The 20,551-nt window shown below is 32.8% G+C and overlaps 1 protein-coding gene across 2 annotated transcripts in view; it reads left to right on the top strand.

Annotated features, from left to right (window-relative positions):
• The window catches only part of PKD (serine/threonine-protein kinase D3), a 41,477-nt gene that overhangs the window by 17,659 nt on the left and 3,267 nt on the right, over nucleotides 1-20,551 (top strand). Inside the window, exons 2-9 of one of the 2 annotated variants that reach the window (XM_088258767.1) lie at nucleotides 5,570-5,704; nucleotides 7,591-7,735; nucleotides 9,925-10,062; nucleotides 10,775-10,947; nucleotides 16,931-17,192; nucleotides 19,160-19,370; nucleotides 19,943-20,072; nucleotides 20,156-20,288. In XM_088258767.1, the coding sequence (XP_088114893.1) occupies nucleotides 5,579-5,704; nucleotides 7,591-7,735; nucleotides 9,925-10,062; nucleotides 10,775-10,947; nucleotides 16,931-17,192; nucleotides 19,160-19,370; nucleotides 19,943-20,072; nucleotides 20,156-20,288 (1,318 nt within the window). In that variant the 5' untranslated portion in view covers nucleotides 5,570-5,578. The remainder of the gene's footprint in view (nucleotides 1-5,569; nucleotides 5,705-7,590; nucleotides 7,736-9,924; nucleotides 10,063-10,774; nucleotides 10,948-16,930; nucleotides 17,193-19,159; nucleotides 19,371-19,942; nucleotides 20,073-20,155; nucleotides 20,289-20,551) is intronic. The other variant, XM_088258768.1, reaches the window with a different exon arrangement.

The raw sequence follows: 20,551 nt of genomic DNA, 5'->3' as shown, positions 1-20,551 counted from the left end.
TAAAAATATATATAAATAGTTAATTTTTAAATCAAACACAGATTTTTGAGTCTACTACGTTGTATTTTATTAAAAAAACACATAAAAATTCATATTGTGACAATTGTTTCGCCTAGTTATGGCATTTTAAAACATTTGTTTGAAACATTCGTTTGAAAATGCCATAACTAGGCAAAAAAATTGTCACGATATTAATTTTTATGTGTTTTTTAATAAAACATAACATAGTAGACTCAAAAAAATCTGTGCTTGATTTAAAAATTAATATATAAATCAAAATGGAGTTCTACAAATTAAACGCCAAATCAATAAATAAACTAATCTCTTAAGTGGGTCCTATTTAGTTCTCAAAAGGATATTATCATTATATTCCTCAGTAGTAAAATGCAGGCATTAATAAAATGAAATCACTATAATTCTTATGATCGATGGTTGTCAGCAGGTAGGTACCTAGTTGGAGTAACAAGTTTTTGTGTTCTAGAAAATCGCGTGGAATGTTTTACTGTTTTATATATTACCGGACATAAACGTTACGACGATACTTCGTAGTAATAATTATTGATATAATTATATTGAGGGGATGGAATATCGTAACTGAAGAGGGTAATCTGTACCTACTTCAGAAATTCTACCTTCTGCAGTTTCAAAGGAGTGCTCGGCTGTCCAAACTTAAAACACAGTTAGGGACATTTTTTTGAATTTTTTTTTTCTTTGCATAAAACGTCTTTAAAAAAAAATGTCCGTTACTGTGTTTTAAGTTTGGACAGCCGTGCTGTCCCTAAAAGCAATTATTTGCAGCTTTCTATTTTCACGAAACAAAATAACATTAACGTCTTCTATAAGTGAATATCTTATATTTATGTTACAACCGAAGCTATTTGAGCTTTTATCGTATAATTTCCCACTTGCAATGCAATTTGTCATATGGTATTATATATAAGGTTAATTGATGTTAATAATAATAATATGGAGTTCAAAAACATTTTACTATAGCAACAATAGTTAATTGGTAGAAGTATAATACTTAAATTATTATTATTGATGAAAAGAATACTATTGGGAATTTCTCACAGCACTTTTAAAGCAAATTTAATTACCATATTTCAACTATATTTCAATAGGGCTCTTAAGGTGGAGACTGACCGGAGCATTTCGTCGTAACAAAACGTCGTAACATCGCTCGCGGCGAGCATCACCGAGCATCCGAAACCTTCGATGGAGCGCTCGGCTCGCTGTACTGACTATAGGTACGAATGCTCGTATCGTAACATGTTACGTTACGACGAAATGCTCCGGTCAGTTTTCACCCTTAGAAGTATGGTCCAGTGTGCCCATGCCTTAAGATGATTTTTATCTTATATTTTTGTTGTTGATTGTCATATTGTTGCTTCTATCAAACATACCCTTTCGTCTGAAGTCCGAAAAAACTTTTATTCTCCATTCGCATATTTTTGAGATTGTTATGGTCCAGTGTGTTAAAAAGTGTTCTGTCAACGCACGTAAAGGTCGTATTAATTGTTCTATCAATACATTTTAAGACTATAATATGATAGAACCCTTTTGAACTCACAGCACATGATCATGGGGTATTCGCGGAAATTCACCACGGAAGCTCTAAAGCTTGACAATAAACAAATAAGGATCCTAACCAGAACCTTGACAGGACACTGCAGACAGGAAACACAAGTCAAAATTGGACTACATGACTGCCCATTCTGCAGATTTTGTATGGAGGATAACGAAACACCAATCCACATTCTCAGACTGCCCAGTCTGCAGATTTTGTATGGAGGATAACGAAACACCAATCCACTCGCTCGCAAACGAAGTCACATCCTTGCAGGACCACTAATAGACTTTCGAGGAGGTGAAGCTCTTACCACCGAGACAGGTCGTGAGCTACATGACTCACGTAGGTCTTGAGAGTAAGCTATGATACCGGGAGATGGCACAATAGACCTAACATGGTCGCAGTGACATAAGGGATGCAAGATCCCTTGACCTCATAGTAAAATATATTTTTGTTGACATTGTCTCTACCCCGCCGAATCGCATACATTTTAATAACGTAACTTTAATATTGATGTACTTGCAAGTATGTAACGCTACATGTTCGAATATGTTTTCGTACATAATAGTATGTAGGTCAATGGGTGGGGCCTATCTGGGTCAAATCTCCGAGCGTTCCTCTCAGATTTTAAAGTATTATTTGATTCAATAATTACTTATGATTTCGCTTATCATCTTCACTGACGCAACAGCTCTTGATATTTGGTGAATTAGATAATGTAGATGTAATAAAGATAGGAAATCCCAACGTCATCCCCATAAATTGACACGGGGGTAAGTACGAGACGTGTCGTCATGCCGACGTTCTCATTATACGATTTTGTTGTTGTGTAAACACGACATTTCGAATTATTTACCCCGTGACGTCAACTGACGATTTCGCTCGTTATAATAATATTCTCGCTTATGAAAGCGAAAAAAAACATTATTTGAGTAAAACGAAAACGTTACGTTTGGTACAGGGTCATTCTTGTGTGTGCAAGTAAAATTCTTTCATCTTCAAACCCTCATCCGCACCAGATGGTGCATAGGGCACAGCATCATATAAACGCAGTTTTATCTTGATCATTGACACGTGAAGGAAGTGTGATCAGCTTTCAGCTTCAAGTACCAGTCCAAGGTAATATTGAATAAATTTTAGAGTGAAAAAAATTACTTATATTTATTTGAACCCGGGGGGGCCTGGGAGTCGAACCCGGGACCTCCAGTACGGTAGCCGAGCGTGCTGACTATTACACTACGTAGGCGGCAAGTAAAATTAAGGCCCAGTAATTAAGGGGAACACAGAATTCATTCCACCAGAGAGGTCACATGTCTGTTCACGTCTGATTTTTTAAAGAATGTTTATTTTTTACAGTATATGTACATAGAAAAAATATTATTATAACTCCTTATTTTCCAATAACGTTTTTCTTTTCAAACCCATACAATTATTTAAAAAAAAAACTTATTTTCTGAATGCAACGGTGTTCTAATAAAAAATTAATTACGTAAAATGTTACCTGGATTTTAGAGAAAATTAAGTTGCAACTTAACGAATACTGGGCCTTAAGTATTAAGTATATCAGTTAAGTTTACGAGTGATTATTAGCTCTAACAAAAATACATTGTAATAACAAAAAATAAAGTATATAAGAGGAGATAGAGATAGGAGAAAAAAAAACAAAAATAATAATATTTAACTAATATTAAGGAAAATATAAAATAAACAATTCGATCTATATCATTAAATCATATTAAAATGTGGACAGTGAAAAAAAAAGTCTTAAATTTTATTATACCGTGGATATTAAGTGTTAATCAGTATGGAAAAACATTTTAATTTTTTACGTCTTCTCGTACTTTTAATATTAACGGACTGTAGCGGAATTGCCCTAATAATTACGGTAACATTTTTAAAAAACGTGATTGTTCTCGTTAGCGAAGAAATGTAGGTCAAATATTTGTGTATGTTATGTTGTATTATATTATTCATACGACGCCGGTATTCCGATTTCTGATAACTCGATATTGGACGTAGCACATAGTGGTCACTTCGCTTTATCGTGACCAACGTCATTCGCCGATTTTTATTTGAAAAACATTTATAGGGAAAAACACGGTATTTACACACGGATGTGTCGTCATCGCTTTCCAATATTTTGAGCATTTTGTAAATTCGTATATATTACAGTAAAACCTCGATATAACGGACCTCGGGTATAACCGACACAAATCCGGTCCAATGTAAAAAATTAAAAACGTCCTGTTAATATATATATTTTTAAACCCTTATCCGCACTCCAAAAGTGCAAAGGGCACTGCATCATATAAACGTTTTGTTATCTTGATCGTTGACTTATGAAGGAAAGGTGATCAGCCCTCTGCTTCAGGGTAATATTGAATAAATTTTAGAGTGAAAAATCACTTATATTTAATTGACCCCCCCTGGGAATTGAACCCGGACCTCCAGAACGGTAGCCGAGCGAATTCAAGTGTCCGCTGCATGTAAACAAATTTAAGAGGCCATGATAATCACAAATTATATTATGTTTTAAAACTTCAAAACTGCCAACAGGACTTAATTCCTTTTTCAAAGCAGAATTACCGAAAGCAAGCGCGTCGATATCAAACGGCAATGTCGAGTATCCGAACACAATAAATCGAATTTTGTTTGCGTTTTGTATTGTTTATTTATATCTGAATACAGTGTTCATATTAAAAAAAATTAATCCTTTTTTAAATAACCGACTTTCGGCTTTAACGGACACCTCCTCCCCCTAATTAGTCCGTTATATCGAGGTTTTACTGTATTTCGGTGAACCTTAAGGCTGTTGGTCGATCTATTGTAGCCGCATCATCTGACATTATCGCTGGCAGAAAATCTAATTGACGTAATCCAATCTTGTAAAAAATCGTCGCCAAAAATTATTTTGCAAATACGTAAGTTTTTAGTGTTTAAGTCAATTAATAAAAAAAAAACTTTAACCAGTGTTTTTTTTACGACTTTTAATGAAAATGATTATTGAGAGGGAAGATTCGAAAAACATACATCGCTCACTCCTTTCAAGAACGTCATAAATCAAAAAACTCTATTTTTTTAGGAGAACGTTTTTAAAGTATACATTTTCTTCAAAATGCAAAAACAACGTAGCGGGTAAATATTAAGTTAAGAATATGCCTCTTTTGCTGGGATATAGTACATTTTCTGGGCATTCCGAAAACATGGACAACTGAAAATTGTCGATTTTTGATTTATGACGTTCTTGAAAGGAGTGAGCGACATGAGTAAAAATAAGTATATTTTAAAGTATGCTAATAGTATAATTATTGTTATTTTGTACATCCAATGTGTCGAATTTGCGGTTTTAGTAAAAAATATAAATTTTTATTAAAAAAAACATTGATATAAAAAAATAATAAAACGCTATTTGGTTTTCGAGAACATATCAGAATAGTTTCCATAACACTATGCCTTCCTTGGGGATACTTATAAACATAGTATGTTTATGGTTTTATTGTAATGAAATTGATCTGATATGTACTCAAAAATACTTGAAAGCGGTCAGGTTAGGAGTCGAAACAATCGGCGGGTGTGTATGAGGAGATGCATGAATGTGGAAGAGGCGAGGAATGTTTGCAAAGACAGATGGTGTGGCGTTCTGTTTTCTCTGCCTACCCCTGCGGAGAAGCGGCGTGATGCTTAGTTACTTTATTTATTTTTTTACTCAAAAATGAAATGGTGCAAAAAAGTTATGTTTATTTTATTTGTTTTAATTACTTTATACATTTTCAAGTTCACAAATAATACATCAAGGTTATTGAATTTACTGGTAATGAAACCGTTGAAATTGATCATCTCCATTTGAAGCTAGCCATAGATAATTGATATTTATTTTTTAAAACTAACTAAACCCCTCTCATTTATTTCCTGTGTACCTTTAAGCCTCACCATATGCAACTTGCTGGTAATTTTTAGAAACGTATTTTATGTTATTCAATTTTGTGTGTTGTCGTCCAGGTTTGAAACATGGAGGGCCCCGAGGTGACATTCCTGTTCCAGTTTGGGGTGCTGCGCGACGCGGTGAGTGTCCCGGCCGCCTCCCTCAACCTGCGCTCACTCAAAGACCTGGCCTGCGAGTTTATACACACCAAGGTAATTATGCATTCATGTAAGAGATATAATACAGGACCTTGACAGGACAGGGCAGAATTTCACTTCATGACTCCCTAGTATGCAGATTTTGTATAGAGGATAACGAAACGCCAATCCATATTCTCTACAATTGTGACGCACTCGCTCACAAACAAAGTCACATCCTTGGAGAAACTCTACTGGACTCCAGAAGGTGAAGCCCCTACCACCAAGACAGGTCGTGAGTTACATGACTCATGTAGGTCTTGGCAGTGAGCTGTAATACAGAGGGAGGTCACTATAGACCTAATATGGTCGCAGTGACATAAGGGATGCAAGATCCCTTGACCCCAACAAACAAACAAAAAAAGAGATATAAAAGATCCACCGACTGATTTTTAGACATTGAAAGTTGTCCCACCGCATTCCCCGATCTGATACGGAAGCATCTAGGCTTCCTGACAGACCCTCTCTTGCCAAGCAATTTTTTTGATTTTGTTTTATGAACTAAGTTGCGAAAATTATAGAAAATGTGCAACTAAATTGGATCCCGATTTTACTGTGAATTTATTTTATTTTACTTGTCTGGGAATTATACAGCTTGTACATAAAAAAATATAAAAAATAGTTAAATTGACAATGATAAAAGCCAATTGAATAATTCCACATATCGCTCACTCCTTTCAAGAATGTCATAAATCAAAATACTTGATTTTTCAGGAGAACGTTTTTAAAGTTTAAAAATATAATACAATGTATTAAAAATAAATATCAAGCCAGTTATTGAACTTTTTACTGTGCAACAGATCTTTTTAGGTAAAACCTGGAGGTTTTTTCTCCATTTGAAAAATATTTAGTATATTTATAAAATAATTAAACCATACCCTTTCTTCAAAATGCAAAAACAACACTTTCTGCTCTGTAGCGGGTAAATATTAAGTTTAAAATATGCCGCTTTTGCTGGGATATAGTACATTTTCTGGGCATTCCGAAAACATGCACAACTGAAAATTGACGATTTTTGATTTATGACGTTCTTGAAAGGAGTGAGCGATATGTGTCGCCTACTTTCAAAATCCGTCATATCCAATTTTATAAGATTTTAAAATAAATACTGTATTGGAATACCAATTGTGGGTTTTATTGCTTAAAATATTTATTTACTTGAAAACCCTGCTAAAAAATATTTAAAAACAGCTTTGTATTTCAAATTTTGATATATTCATGAAACTTGCCTGTTGTTACCCGGAGAATTTTGCATTTCTTGTAAAATCGACTTACATGGATCTGGCGGATTTTGAAAGTAGGCAACACATATATGTTATGAATAGTGTTGTATATTAAGAGAGAAAAGAGTTACAGAGGGTCATTTACATTTAAAAGCTTTCAATATCCCTTTCACTGCCAATCTAAATAAATACAAGTTTGTAAAACTACCACCAAATTTTATATGTAGAAGTGCCCCGGTGTAGGCAGTGAATGGGATTTTGTCATTTGCCTTAGATTATCGTAGAACGGGGCTACTTGAACTTTGATGTGTTACTTGAGCCCAGTACAAAAAAATTAAATCTGTATTTGGCCTACAATAATGAACGTATCGTGACAATAAGTGTCACCTGTCAGGGAAACAATGAATCGTGTCGATACGTTCATTATTGTAGACCAAATACAGATGTAAATATTTTTTTTGTACTGGGCTCAAGTAACACATCAAAGTTCAAGTAGCCCCGTTCTACAGTACTTAGTGAGGCGATATTTTTATCTTTTCCTTTTTTGTCACATTATTTTTCAAAAAGAATTACAAAGATAATAAGAATATCAATATTGTTTCTGACTTATATATAGTATAACTGGAAGACTATTATTTTTATTAAATTTGTTGATTTGTCTTTATGCCTCTTCTACAGATGCCTGATAATGGACTGAACAGACTCTCCGAAAGGTTACTACTGTTCCGCCACGATTACTGCTCCGCTAATGTACTGCAACTGATCAACGCAGCTTCCGATGTGACAGATGAAACCCTTATCGAAATTGTACTCACAGCAAACAGTAAGCTACTCCTGATTGATAATTTACAAATTTTTTCATGTGAGAAATAATAACAAAGATGATTATAATAAATATCTTCCATTATTCATAATGGAAGATATTTATACGTATTTGTCCGCCTCCGTAGTGTAATGGTCAGCACGTTCGGCTATCGTTCTGAAGGTCCCGGGTTCGATTCCCAGGCGGGGTCAAATAAATATATGTGATTTTTTCACTGTAATATTTATTCAATATTACCCTGGACTGGTACCTGAAGCGGAGGGCTGATCACCTTTCCTTCATGTGTAAACGATCAAGATAACACTGCGTTTATATGAAGCAGTGCCCTATGCACCATTGGGGTGCGGATAAGGGTTTTATTATTATTCATAAAGTTTTTGAATAACTATGTATAAAATAATTATCAACAAAATAAATGCTTAAGGCAAGATACGAATTAGATTGTGTCAGTCAGCCACGTCATCCGCAACACTGACAGAAGCACGTAATATATAATATAATTTATTAAATGTGGTTTTGGTACGAGAAAACCTCATGAGGACACATTGTTGTTAATTTTATATTGTAAAATGTGTATGATGAATAAAAAAAAATACTCTTCTTCCAAAACAAGTATTGTTTAACTTTATATAGTATGGCGTGGTGTAATATGTCTTAAAGTACTTTCCCTGTATGATTCGAGAATCATTTTTTTTTACCAACATTGATTTTTTCTACTTTCAATATTTAGATTTTTATAAGGTTCAGTTTATTTGTAAAAAGTGCACTAATTCATAAAAAATAATACCACTTTTATCCAGTAATAATTTGCCTTAAATTTAATTTAATTGGTAATCTTAATTATATTTACTTACATTATGCTCGGAGCAAGGAAGTAATGTTGTGGTAAACATTTTCCTTGATGTTTTCTCAGTAATTAAGCACCATTTCTGGTAATAACTTCTTGTCATAACGGGAAATACTATCCTGAACCAACACACATTGTCATGTCCTCATTTCCCTAATGTATTAGGTTCTCGTGAGCTTGGGGATATCATACTCACTTCATCATATTTTAGGAGAATTTTCCTTTAGTCACATGTCACCATATTTAGTTGGGTAATTCTTATTCACTCAGCATTACCGGCCATATTATATGTTGTTTTTAAATTATTGTATCTTCTAAATTACAAGAAAATATAAATTATATTATTCGCATATGAAAATAATTCAACTGTATTGTTTATATACATATTTATATAAATTTCATAGATTTTCTTTATTATGAACATTGAAAAATATATATTTTTTGTTATATATATATATATATATATATATATATATATATATATATATATAAATAAGACATCATCAGACTGGGGTATATATATATATATATATATATATATATATATATATATATATATATATATATATATATATCATGGTCATATCTTTAAAAAAAAGCGAATTACATGTGTTTTTATTATTCACACAAATATTTCAATTTCATACTATTTCTCTGAGCCTGAGCGACTCATTATTAGAAATATGTATCAAATTCTAGTAGAGTGGGTTCGAACCGAGGAACTCTGACTTAAGAGTCCACAACCTGAGACAATGTTGTGTTGACAATATCAGTGTTGAATTAACATATTCAGATTGTATATTGCCGTTAGAAGTACAATAAATACCTTCAATGTGGCAAAATTTAGGTTTTACGGGAGATTGCCGTAGCTTCCAAAACTAGTCATTAAAAAAATTAAATATAAAACTCAAGTGGTAAAAAACAATTGATTTTATTTGCAATTTATTTATGTCTCACCACAAAGTGAATGCTGAAACAATAAATAAAATAAATTTAGCAATAATTAATATTAACAAAAAACGCGCTTAGAGTGTCAGAAATGAAGACTCTAAGAAGCATAACAGGCAAGAGTCTTCGAGATAGAATCAGAAATGCCAGGATCAGGGAAATATGCGAGATCGAAGATGTCGTTAGGTGGGGAAGGCAATGTGAGGAGAATGGAACATGGATAGCTGGGAATCGACGTCGCAGGAGGCTAATCCCTCTTAAAAATAGGCCGCGAGGCCTATAATAATAAGAAGAAGAATAATTAATCAAATTACTATAATTTTCCTTTTGGATTTCCAATTCACATTATTTCTTGTTCCGTGTTACTCGGATTGATAATACTTGGCGTTTTCAGGAAATTTGTGTGCCCCGGATGACATTCCCACATACAGACCTCACGCGCTGGCGGTGCACTCCTACAAAGCCCCAACTTTCTGTGATTTTTGTGGAGAGATGCTGTTTGGACTGGTGCGCCAGGGACTCAAGTGTGACGGTAATTTATGTTTTCTCATACTTATTTGTATCTGTCATATACTAGGAGAGGGATGAGTGATGATTCATAATTATCAATATTTCAATTATTTTAACGAATAATCTATTTTATTCTATCAGTTTATATTTTATAACGTACATATTTTGAAAGATAACTAAATTGTTTATAATTGGCATAAATGAGATTTAAGTTAATATTATCAGTCAACTGAAATGTCATCATTTTTAATTAATGTTTTACTTAGCAAATACCACTATTTCTTAAAATCTACTGTGACACATGTTTCGATGCATTCCGCATCATTTTCAAACACCATATGTCAGAGTTTAGAGTTAATTTAAAATCGATAGATTTTACCACAAAGTGACTGCCAAATCAATGAATGAAATATCATCAGTTAATATTATCAATTAGTTGTGAAACTTTAATATTATTATAAAATAATAAAAGACAAATATTTCATCAATATTACCCTGGAATGGTAACACATGAAGGAAAGGTGATCAGCCCTCTGCTTCAGGTTGGTACCTGAACGAGGTGTGATCACCTTTCCTTCATGTGTTAACGATCAAGATACTGCATTTATATGATACAGTGCCCTATACACCATCGGGTGCAGATGAGGGTTTGAAGAAGAAGTTGAATATTTATTTGATGCAGTGTGGGAAGAAGAAAAATAAAATGGCAAAAATAATGACAATGCGTTATACAGGGTGCGGGCAGAACTACCACAAGCGCTGCGCGGTGAAGATCCCCAACAACTGCTCCGCCGTGTCGGGGGTGGGGCGCCGGCCCTCCGCGCCGCCCCCGCGCTCCCCCTCGCGCACCTCCCAGGGCTCCCTGTCCTCGCAGCCCACCCCCACGGCTGACGAGCCCAACTCCCTGGTAAGGAAGCTGGCCGACCTGGTCAACCTTCATTAACCTTCCCCGCCTGCTGATATGTATTTACTACAACTTGACTCGAAAAATGAGAATATCAATTAAAAATATTATAAATACGGGCTGACGATTTTTGTACTCCTCCGTAATACTATTACGTTTTACATAATAGTATTATAATATAAAGTTATTAATTTGCAGCGACGGAAATAAATAAATTGTAAAAAAATTTGGGGATAGAATCACCACAAACGTTTCTCAGAGTATGCGTGCGTGCCGCACTTTGCGCACACCCGCAAACATTACAAAATTAATACATTTCAACTTAAACTGTGGTCAATAAAAGCAACAATTAGGAATATTAATATTTTTCCCGTTTTTAAATCATATTTTCGTATGGTGTACAAAATTCATATCACCGGTGCACGCGGAAGTTTTTAGCACCATAAGGGAAAGGTTAAAGTATTTAAAAAAAAAGAGTTTTTTTAATGCTAAAATATGACAGCGCGACAGTCAATTCACAATACACTAATCTGGTTGAGGAAATCAAAAAAAATCTATCGGGTTGCCCACTAGTTAGAAGGTATTATCACTCGGACGAAATATCGAATTCAGTATATTTCCTGATATAAAGGGATATTGGTAGATTAGCTTTGTATTTATAAAAATACAAAAATCAATAATTTTATTGATAATTTTTATTTGCCAAATTCACCTTTGAAATACCTTTCAAATCTTTTATGACAAAACAAAGACAATTTGTTAAGTAATGCCATTTGGTGTCTATTCAAATATTTCCAAAATCAATTCATTCTGTGTTTGTAAAGGGTGACTCATAGGCTGTGAGTAGTCTCCGTATTACCAATTGGCTCTTTGCAATATTTTCAAGGAACCTAACCCCCCCCCCCTGCGAATACTGAGACGGATGACTATATCGCTCACTCTTTTCAACAACGTCATATGTAAAAAAACTTGATTTTTCAGGAGATCGTTTTTAAAGTTTAAGAATATGATAAAATGTATTAAAAATAAATATCAAGCCACTTATTGAACTTTTTACTGTGCAACAGATCTTTTTAGGTAAAACCTGAAGGTTGTTTCTTCATTTGAAAAATATTTAGTATATTTAAAAAAATAATTAAATAATACCTTTTCTTAAAAATGCAAAACCAACACTTTCTGCCCTGTAGTGGGTAAATATTAAGTTAAAAATATGCCTCTTTTACTGGGATATAGTATATTTTCTTATATGACGTTGTTGAAAGGAGTGAGCAATATGTCACCTTTTTCACATTTATATGCTTATAAATACACATCTTAATGTATATATGAAAAAGCTGAATGCCACACGAACAGTATTGCAACTCCCTTTACAAAAGAAATTAGTTCTTAGAAAAGCAAGTGTAATAAACATGTTTTTAGTTTTAGAAATTTCTTTTAAAAATTGCAATTAGAATTTTGAACTTTGGTAATTTTTTAAATTTATCTCCTTTATTTCTTTATTTGACAGTATTGTATCCGTAAGATAATCAATGCATGAACTGGACTTTAACTGAATTATATTTGTATTATTTCCAACATTTTTATACAACCGCAATATGTAGTATATTTCCTCTAATGCAGGATGAAGACATACAATTAAGTTTTGTTTTATTTATTTTACACTGCAATTTGTAATAATTTGTCTAATTAAAATTATTTTTTTTTATAAATTAAGGCATATTTTTAACATTGCAAACATAATCTCAATTTCATAAATAATCTTTTGGAAATATTTGATAAAATACATATCTGAATTGTGCATGTTTTTTTGGTTAAGTTTTAAAATGAATTATTTTAACTTGAAATTTAAAGTTTACTTGGTAAATACCACTTATTATAATACAATATTAAAGCACGTGTTTCGATGAATTTAATATCATATATAGCAGACGTGTCAAACTCAAAAGGCACCAAGGGTATTTTGGTTACGCCAGCGGGCCACATAAAAAAACTCTAAAATCTAATTTTGATTTTTATCTAACTTTAAGTGACTAATTTATTATGAAAGACAGTCACGTAAGGTACAGTAGATATCCAACTTAATGATTTAAGAATATCATATGTTCCCGTATAAAAAAATTGTTTCACTGAAGAATTAAAAAAATGAAAAATATAACTACAGGTATCCGCGGACCGCAAAAAAATACTTGCAGGCCGTGAGTTTGACATGCTTGATATATAGTATAGTAGTGGTATTTACCAAGTCAACTTCAAATTTCAAAATAGATATTATCACAATTAGTGACGATCAATCGATAAAATTATTATTTTGATATTGTAAACATATTAAACTTTATAAATCTTAGTTTAGGAATAGTTTTTGATATTTCCATTAAAAAATAAACTGCAGGTACTAAATGATCAAATTAAAATCTTTTAAAGATGTTGTAAAACAGGTTATTAATTTTTTTTTGCTTATTAAGTATTATGTAGGTTTTTTCTTTATAACAAGTAGTGATTAAAAGGAAAGATATTTAATATACATATGATTGCTTCCTGCACCAACAAAAGTTCTCATTTTTGCTCAGAATGGTGGATGTAAATAATGTATTATTTAGTCTAAACAGACTGCAACACATTCCAGTTTACCTATGTACCTACTTTGTGACAAATGATTTATATTATTTTTACATTATTTTCCATATGTAGATACTTTATTTAATTATTTTTCCATTTGGTACATAGTCATGTTAGTTTTTTTTCTAAATAAATGTTTATAATTTTTATATCTTATGAATATCGATATTAAGAAACAGTATTATCAGAATACATTCTGAGTATTTTGTTTATGTGATATTTTCTTGATCTGACAATTTATTATTTGATAATTTTTACAAAATTTTGACAAACCTTTACATTGACTTTAATCTACAATTTAAAATATATATATATATTTTATTATTTTTTTATTTTTTTATTAATTAGAAAATCGTTATTGAAAATTGGTAATGATAAACACATACAATTGAAGATCATTAGAAAATAAAAGGAGAATGTCAAAAGATTTTAAACCTTTGAATCCTTACATTTAACTCCTTGACTTTTTAGCGACTTTATACTCCTGATGGTAGTGGTGACATCTGTTTAAATAAAATTGTAAATCTAACTTACTTTGAAAAGTGACAATCTTTTTTTTCCCACGGTCTTCAACTGCAACATATTATTTTTTATTAAAAAGGTTTATAATTTTTTGGGATTAAACATTGTAATAACAAAGCTTTTATTATTGTAAATTACTAATTGTAATAAAAATTCAGTAAAGCTATCTTGGTTTATATTATGATATAAATGTTGGTATTTTCAACCCCACAGTCTATAATTGTCAATTTGTTATCTATATTTCAAAGAGTCGTATCTAGATTTTCCGATATTAATTGACTCATATTAAGACCAATTCATTGTTGAAAAAAGGATTTGTTTTCTCTTTTCTGACGATAAATAACAGACAGTAAATATTTTTTTGGTCTAATCCTCTATAAAAAGATCTGTCCCATTAATTAGGCTCCAGTGTTTATTCCAAGCTTCATTTAGTTACAATCCTTCAGCATTTTTGCTTATTATTTGTTATCGCTTATGCAATAGAGAAATTTGTTTCCATAGATGGTAATTAATAGTTACGGTGACGGGTATACTAAGATCTGATAATTGTTACTTGAAATTGATGTAATTGTACAAAGATCTGTTAACTGCATTATGTAATTGAATATAAAAATAATAAATATGTTATGAAAATTTTGTCTTTTCATTTACAATTGACAATTATCAGATTTCATCCCGCTACTTTATATTTATTCTGGTAGAAGGTCGATTTAACCCTATTGCATCATCCCTTTCAAATCTCACTACGGAAATACTCTATTTGTATTGCAAAAAAACTTTTTTTAAAATTATTTTTATAGATCCTTTTCGGACTTTAAAAAATCTTCAGGTTATTTCGATTTGAGAGTAAACTGTACTGTAAAAGTGAAGTACATAATTAATTTGGAATAAAGAAATGAAAAATCCTTCAATTGATAATTAATGTGCTAGTAAGAAAACTGATTATTATTTAATATTATTATATTTTCAATAGAATAATTACTTTTATACATCTTTCAATGGAAATATTTTTCAATGCTGTATTTATAACAATATTTAGGAGTTTTATACTTTTATTTGCCCAGATCCCGCGAGTCACCAATTAGTTACTCAATTTACGAGAACCATATTTAAGCATTACACTTTCATAAAGCTCTTTGCCCCCTCAAGTAAATTATTGATTTTTTTCTGGTTTTGTCTGATGTCTGTGTCACAATTCACAACAAGTGATTTTAAGGGAGAGTAAAGGTGGAAAATATGCCAACATGTCTAAATTATATCAATCCATCAATATGGCCAAAATAGTTGTATTTCGTCTTGCCTCATTGAAAATTTGGATCATTCTTTAATGGATAGGCGTAATGGCGTATTTGGGTAGGCGCTAGGCTGTGAAACTAGCGTCACAAGTTCGATTCCCGCCAATTATAAAATTAATTAATGAAAGATTTATTTTCAATTGGTTTGTGTTGTATTTTTTTACATTTATCTTCCTCAATTCTTGCTATCCTACCTGCAGACAAACCTCTAAAAGTAGAGGCTTTGCGGGTCATTCCTTTGAAAAAATAATAAAATCACCAACATTGATTTGAGGTTTATAGGTGAGACTTTTTAGATTAATAAAATAATTTAAAATAATTAATACATATCCTATAATGCATATTCGAATAAAAAACAAATAGTAACCTCTTTTTTGTATATTTTGTAAATCAATTCAGTAATTGGTATAATAATACTGAAGGAAGAAGGGAGTCCAAAGGGTTGAGGCAAATTATATGAAAAATACATTTGCTATCTGGAAATTATTACATTTTTTAATATATGTTTAGAAACTCATTACATTAGATGCTTGGAGAAAGTCTTGCGAAATTCGGTCACATGTAAAATGTGATGTCACTTTGGAAGAGTAGAGTGTTGGGTTTTGCGGTCCCTTGGTTAGTGTCGCGGACTCTTGAGTCAGAGTTTCTGGGTTCGAACCTACTATACCACAATTTGATACTTATTTTTAATCATGAGCCGCTTAGGCTTACATGAATAGTATGAAATTGAAGTAATTGTGTAAATAAAATAAAAAACACACTATTTCTCTTTTAAATCAATACAAAAAAAGTATGGAAAAAACAGAATGATCCGTGTTGCAGAGCCTTAACTTTACAATATGCATCATTTAGTCACAATTGCATATCTTCGAGTTAACATTTTTTGCCAGTTCACCCACGATATATTGGATTTATTTTTATTTTTTAGAATATACATTGAAAAATGATTTTTTTTAACTCCTTGCCTTGCAATAACTCTTTTATTTTCAAAACCATATATTTATTTCAAAGAAAAACTTATTTTTTCATTATAAAAACTATGTTTTAAGAAAAAAATTCAATTACGTTAAATGTTACCTGGATTTAGAGAAACTTATATTTTCAATATGAAAATGATGTTTTAAGAAGAAAAAAACAATTACGTCAAATGTTACCTGGGTTTAAAGAAAGTTAGGTTGCTATTTAACCCTTTCCACTCTGACCATTTTTTCTCATAAACTGATCAGCTATGATAAAAAAAATGCGACGTTTTTTACCATTAAAATAAATATTTTTGTTCCCTAATTTTGGGACACTCTGTCTGGCAATTCGTACGACCATGTTAATTAAGATTAACTGTATTTATCTGAAATATTTTTTGGTAGAATATACTTGGGTGATAGAGAAATCAGTGATAAGAGTCATACTTGCGCCGGGCCAGACATTGTGTCACACGGAGCTGCCTACTAGAATCATACGGGCCAGAATGTCTGGCCTACAGAGTGGTAAGAGTTAATGTAATGAAATCTAATGGGAGACGGTAGTATCTAACGCTGGTGTGATGACGCTTCCAGCCCGTGATTGTGCCTCCTTCCTCCAAGGTAGGGCGCTCGGCGTGGTCGGGCGCGGGCGCGGGCCAGCCGGCCGTGCCCATCCCGCACACGTTCGTGCTGCACTCGTACACGCGCCCCACCGTGTGCCGCCACTGCCGCAAGCTGCTGCGCGGCCTCTTCAAGCAGGGCCTGCAGTGCAAGGACTGCCACCACAACGTGCACAAGAAGTGCCTCGAGAAGATCCCCAAGGACTGCAGCGGCGAGGTCAGCCGGGACACCGCCAGTGAGTTTACACAGTTCTTCCTGACCCTTTTGTGACTTTACACACTTCTTCCTGACCCTTTCATGACTTTACACACTTCTTCCTGACCCTTTCATGACTTTACACACTTCTCCCAGACCCTTTCATGACTTTACATACTTCTTCCTGACCCTTTCATGACTTTACACACTTCTACCTGACCCTTTCATGACTTTACAACCAAATACTCGTTCACAAATCTGGATTATCTCCAATTATAGAAGTTATTTTTCGTATTATTTTTTGACATCTCAACATATATGAAGAAGAATATGGTCTGGGCATTTACGGGGCATTTAAATTATTTAGTTTTATGAAGGCCGCGTCCGCCTCAAATATAACAACACAACTTAACAAATATACCATTTGTAAGTAAATGATTGTTTGGTAAATGTATGAAAAACTGTCATGTGGTAAAGTATCTTTAGAAGGTTTTTTAACCGCTTCAATGCCACGAGCGCATTAACCCGCTCTCCAATTCCGTGCTTTCCAGGCCGGCCATACAAAATGAGCGCTCTCGTTTGAGCTTGTCGCAAGCCAATATCAAATCCAATTGCAATATTTTATTGATTAGAATATATGGAAACATCTATTAGAAAGATGAAGAAATACTAAAATATTACAATTTACCAATATTATCAAAGTTACAGTCATGTTTCTAAAAGCTTTCACATTTTTGTTGAAACAACTATGGCCTGCCGGGTACGGCCATATTAATACCTTCCGGCATCGAAAGGGTTAAGTAAATTTTTTATTGTAACTGCAGGCAGTTGTTAGAATCCCATTTTAAGTTGTTAGGTAATACATCCAAAATAAACAAGGTTATTGGGTTGAATTCTACTTTTATTTACATAAATATAATAATATGTGATGTGTTTCCTCTTATCCGAGTGTTTGATAATGTCTTAATAAGACGTCACATATTATGTATATGTAAATAAAAGTAAATAATAAAATAAGGTTTCTAAATTGGTTCATATATACAGAACTTCCAAGAATTTGAGTAGTGTGGTTGTCAATAATGGGTAGAATTGGTGAATGTTACACGTGTGTAAAGTGATCACTTAAACCAGCCTATGACGGTCGTCAGCCCCGTAAATGCCCAGACTTCCATATTCTTCTTCATCTTTGATGAGATGTCAAAAAATAATACATATAAAGAAAAGTAGTATTCAATCCAATAACCTTGTTTAATTTTGAATACATTACCCAACGGGTTAAGTAAAGATTTTACGGTATGGTATGAAAACACTATGTCTTGATTATTGTAACTGCAGACAGTTGGTAGAATTCCATATTGAATTGTTGGGTAATATTTCCAAAATAAAACAGGGTTTGTTGGATTGAATTCTACATTTATTTATGCATACGTTAATACGTGAATAATATCTTCTTAGGACATTACGATGACGAAACGCGTCACGCGTAAACATATACATAAATAAATGTAGAATTCAATCCAACAAACCTTGTTTTATTTTGGATATATCGCCCACTCCTTTCAAGAACGTCATAAATCAAAAAACTTGAATTTTCAGGAGAACGTTTTTAAAGTTTAAAAATATAATCAAATGTATTAAAAATAAATATCAAGCCACTTATTGAACTTTTTACTGAGCAACAGACCTTTTAAAACCTGAAGGTTTTTTCTCCATTAGAAAAATATTCAGTACTTTTGAAAAAATAATTAAACAATACCTTTTCTTCAAAATGCAAAAACAACACTTTCTGACCTGTAGCGGGTAAATATTAAGTTAAAAGTATGCCTCTTTTGCTGGGATATAGTACATTTTCTGGGCATTTAAAAACATGCACAACTGAAAATTAACGATTTTTGATTTATGACGTTCTTGAAAGGAGTGAGGTCACCCAAACATACTAGGTCTTGCGGTAAAAAAGTATCTTTAGAAGGTTTTTTAATGAATGATCTAAAGTGTTGCGTGTTGCAGGTGAGTACCAGGACAGCAGCACGGGCAGCGAGCGCGAGCTGCTCTCCTGCTCCATGTGCGAGGAGGAGGACGACTCGGACCCCGAGGGCGTGAAGGGCTGCACGGGCACCGTCAACGGGGCCCCCGGGCGCTCCGCCCCGCCCGCGCTGCTCCCCGACCCCGACGCTGAGCACTCCTCGTCCGAGGAGAAGTCCTGCAGTCGGCCCAGCAGGTTGGAATCATTTGTCCATGTAGAATCCTTGGATGCCATTATCCAACGAAAGGGCCCACCAATAACTGTCTGAAAGGTTGAGTAGGACTAAGGAGATAAAAATATCCCAAATTCCTTTCACCTTTTTTGCCTGCCTAGGACAATAAACATAAACAACATTTTGAGTGTGTCTGAATACCTGTTCACAAATCTGGATTATCTCCAATTATAAGACTTATTTATCATATTATTTTTTTTGAAGAAGAATATGGAAGTTGTAATTTATCATATTATTTTTTGAAGAAGAATATGGAAGTCGTAATTTATCACATTATTTTTTGAAGAAGAATATGGAAGTCGTTATTTATCATACTCTTTTTTAAAGAAGAAGAATATGGAAGTCGAAAGCCCTGTAAATGCCCAGACTTCCATATTCTGCTTCATCTATGTAAAGATTTATAAGGCTTTATAAATTGTTACATAAATAATAACACATCTAATATATATTCACTTGTGAATTTTTTAAAAATAATGATGAAATCCTAAGAATGTTTTACAGGTTTAATGAAATGTATTTTAATTTTAATTTTTAGCTCATCTTCCTCACCAAGTGCCAACATTCCATTAATGAGAATAGTACAATCTGTCAAACACACCAAGAAACGCGGATCAAAATGTGTCAAAGAAGGGTGGCTCGTGCATTTCACCAACAAAGACAAGACTGTAAGGAATCACTTAATGTACGGATGGGGAAATTCAATACAAGCAGTGTTTGTTATTTATTAATATATTATTACACTTTTCAGTTAAAAAGACATTACTGGAGATTAGACGCAAAATCAATAACGCTCTTCCAGTCCGATCAAGGTGCCAAATATTATAAAGAAATTCCTCTGAGTGAGATTTTAACGATTGACACAGCGAGAACTCCACAAGGAGGTACAGTTTTTATTTACAATAGTTGAATATATTTATAGACATAGTAACTACAAAAAATTATTCACATTTAAAGCCATTTCTAACATAAGAGTGGATATACTGAAATTTCGTAGAAGGATTTTAAAAAATGTTACTGATATATTATGCTAATATAATAAAAAAAAGTTTTATCATTATCTAACAATATGAAGTCAACTGACTGAAACAATGACTGCAGTAAAAAATCATTAATTCAATTTGAAGAAACCATTTTTTTTTAATTA

This window comes from Brachycentrus maculatus, unplaced genomic scaffold, assembly GCF_059751285.1.
Source record: "Brachycentrus maculatus isolate JH-2025_06_01 unplaced genomic scaffold, ASM5975128v1 h1tg000104l, whole genome shotgun sequence".
Classification (NCBI taxonomy): domain Eukaryota; kingdom Metazoa; phylum Arthropoda; class Insecta; order Trichoptera; family Brachycentridae; genus Brachycentrus; species Brachycentrus maculatus.
The sequence above is the reverse complement of the archived record's forward strand: the minus strand, read 5'-3'. Positions and strand labels throughout refer to the sequence as shown.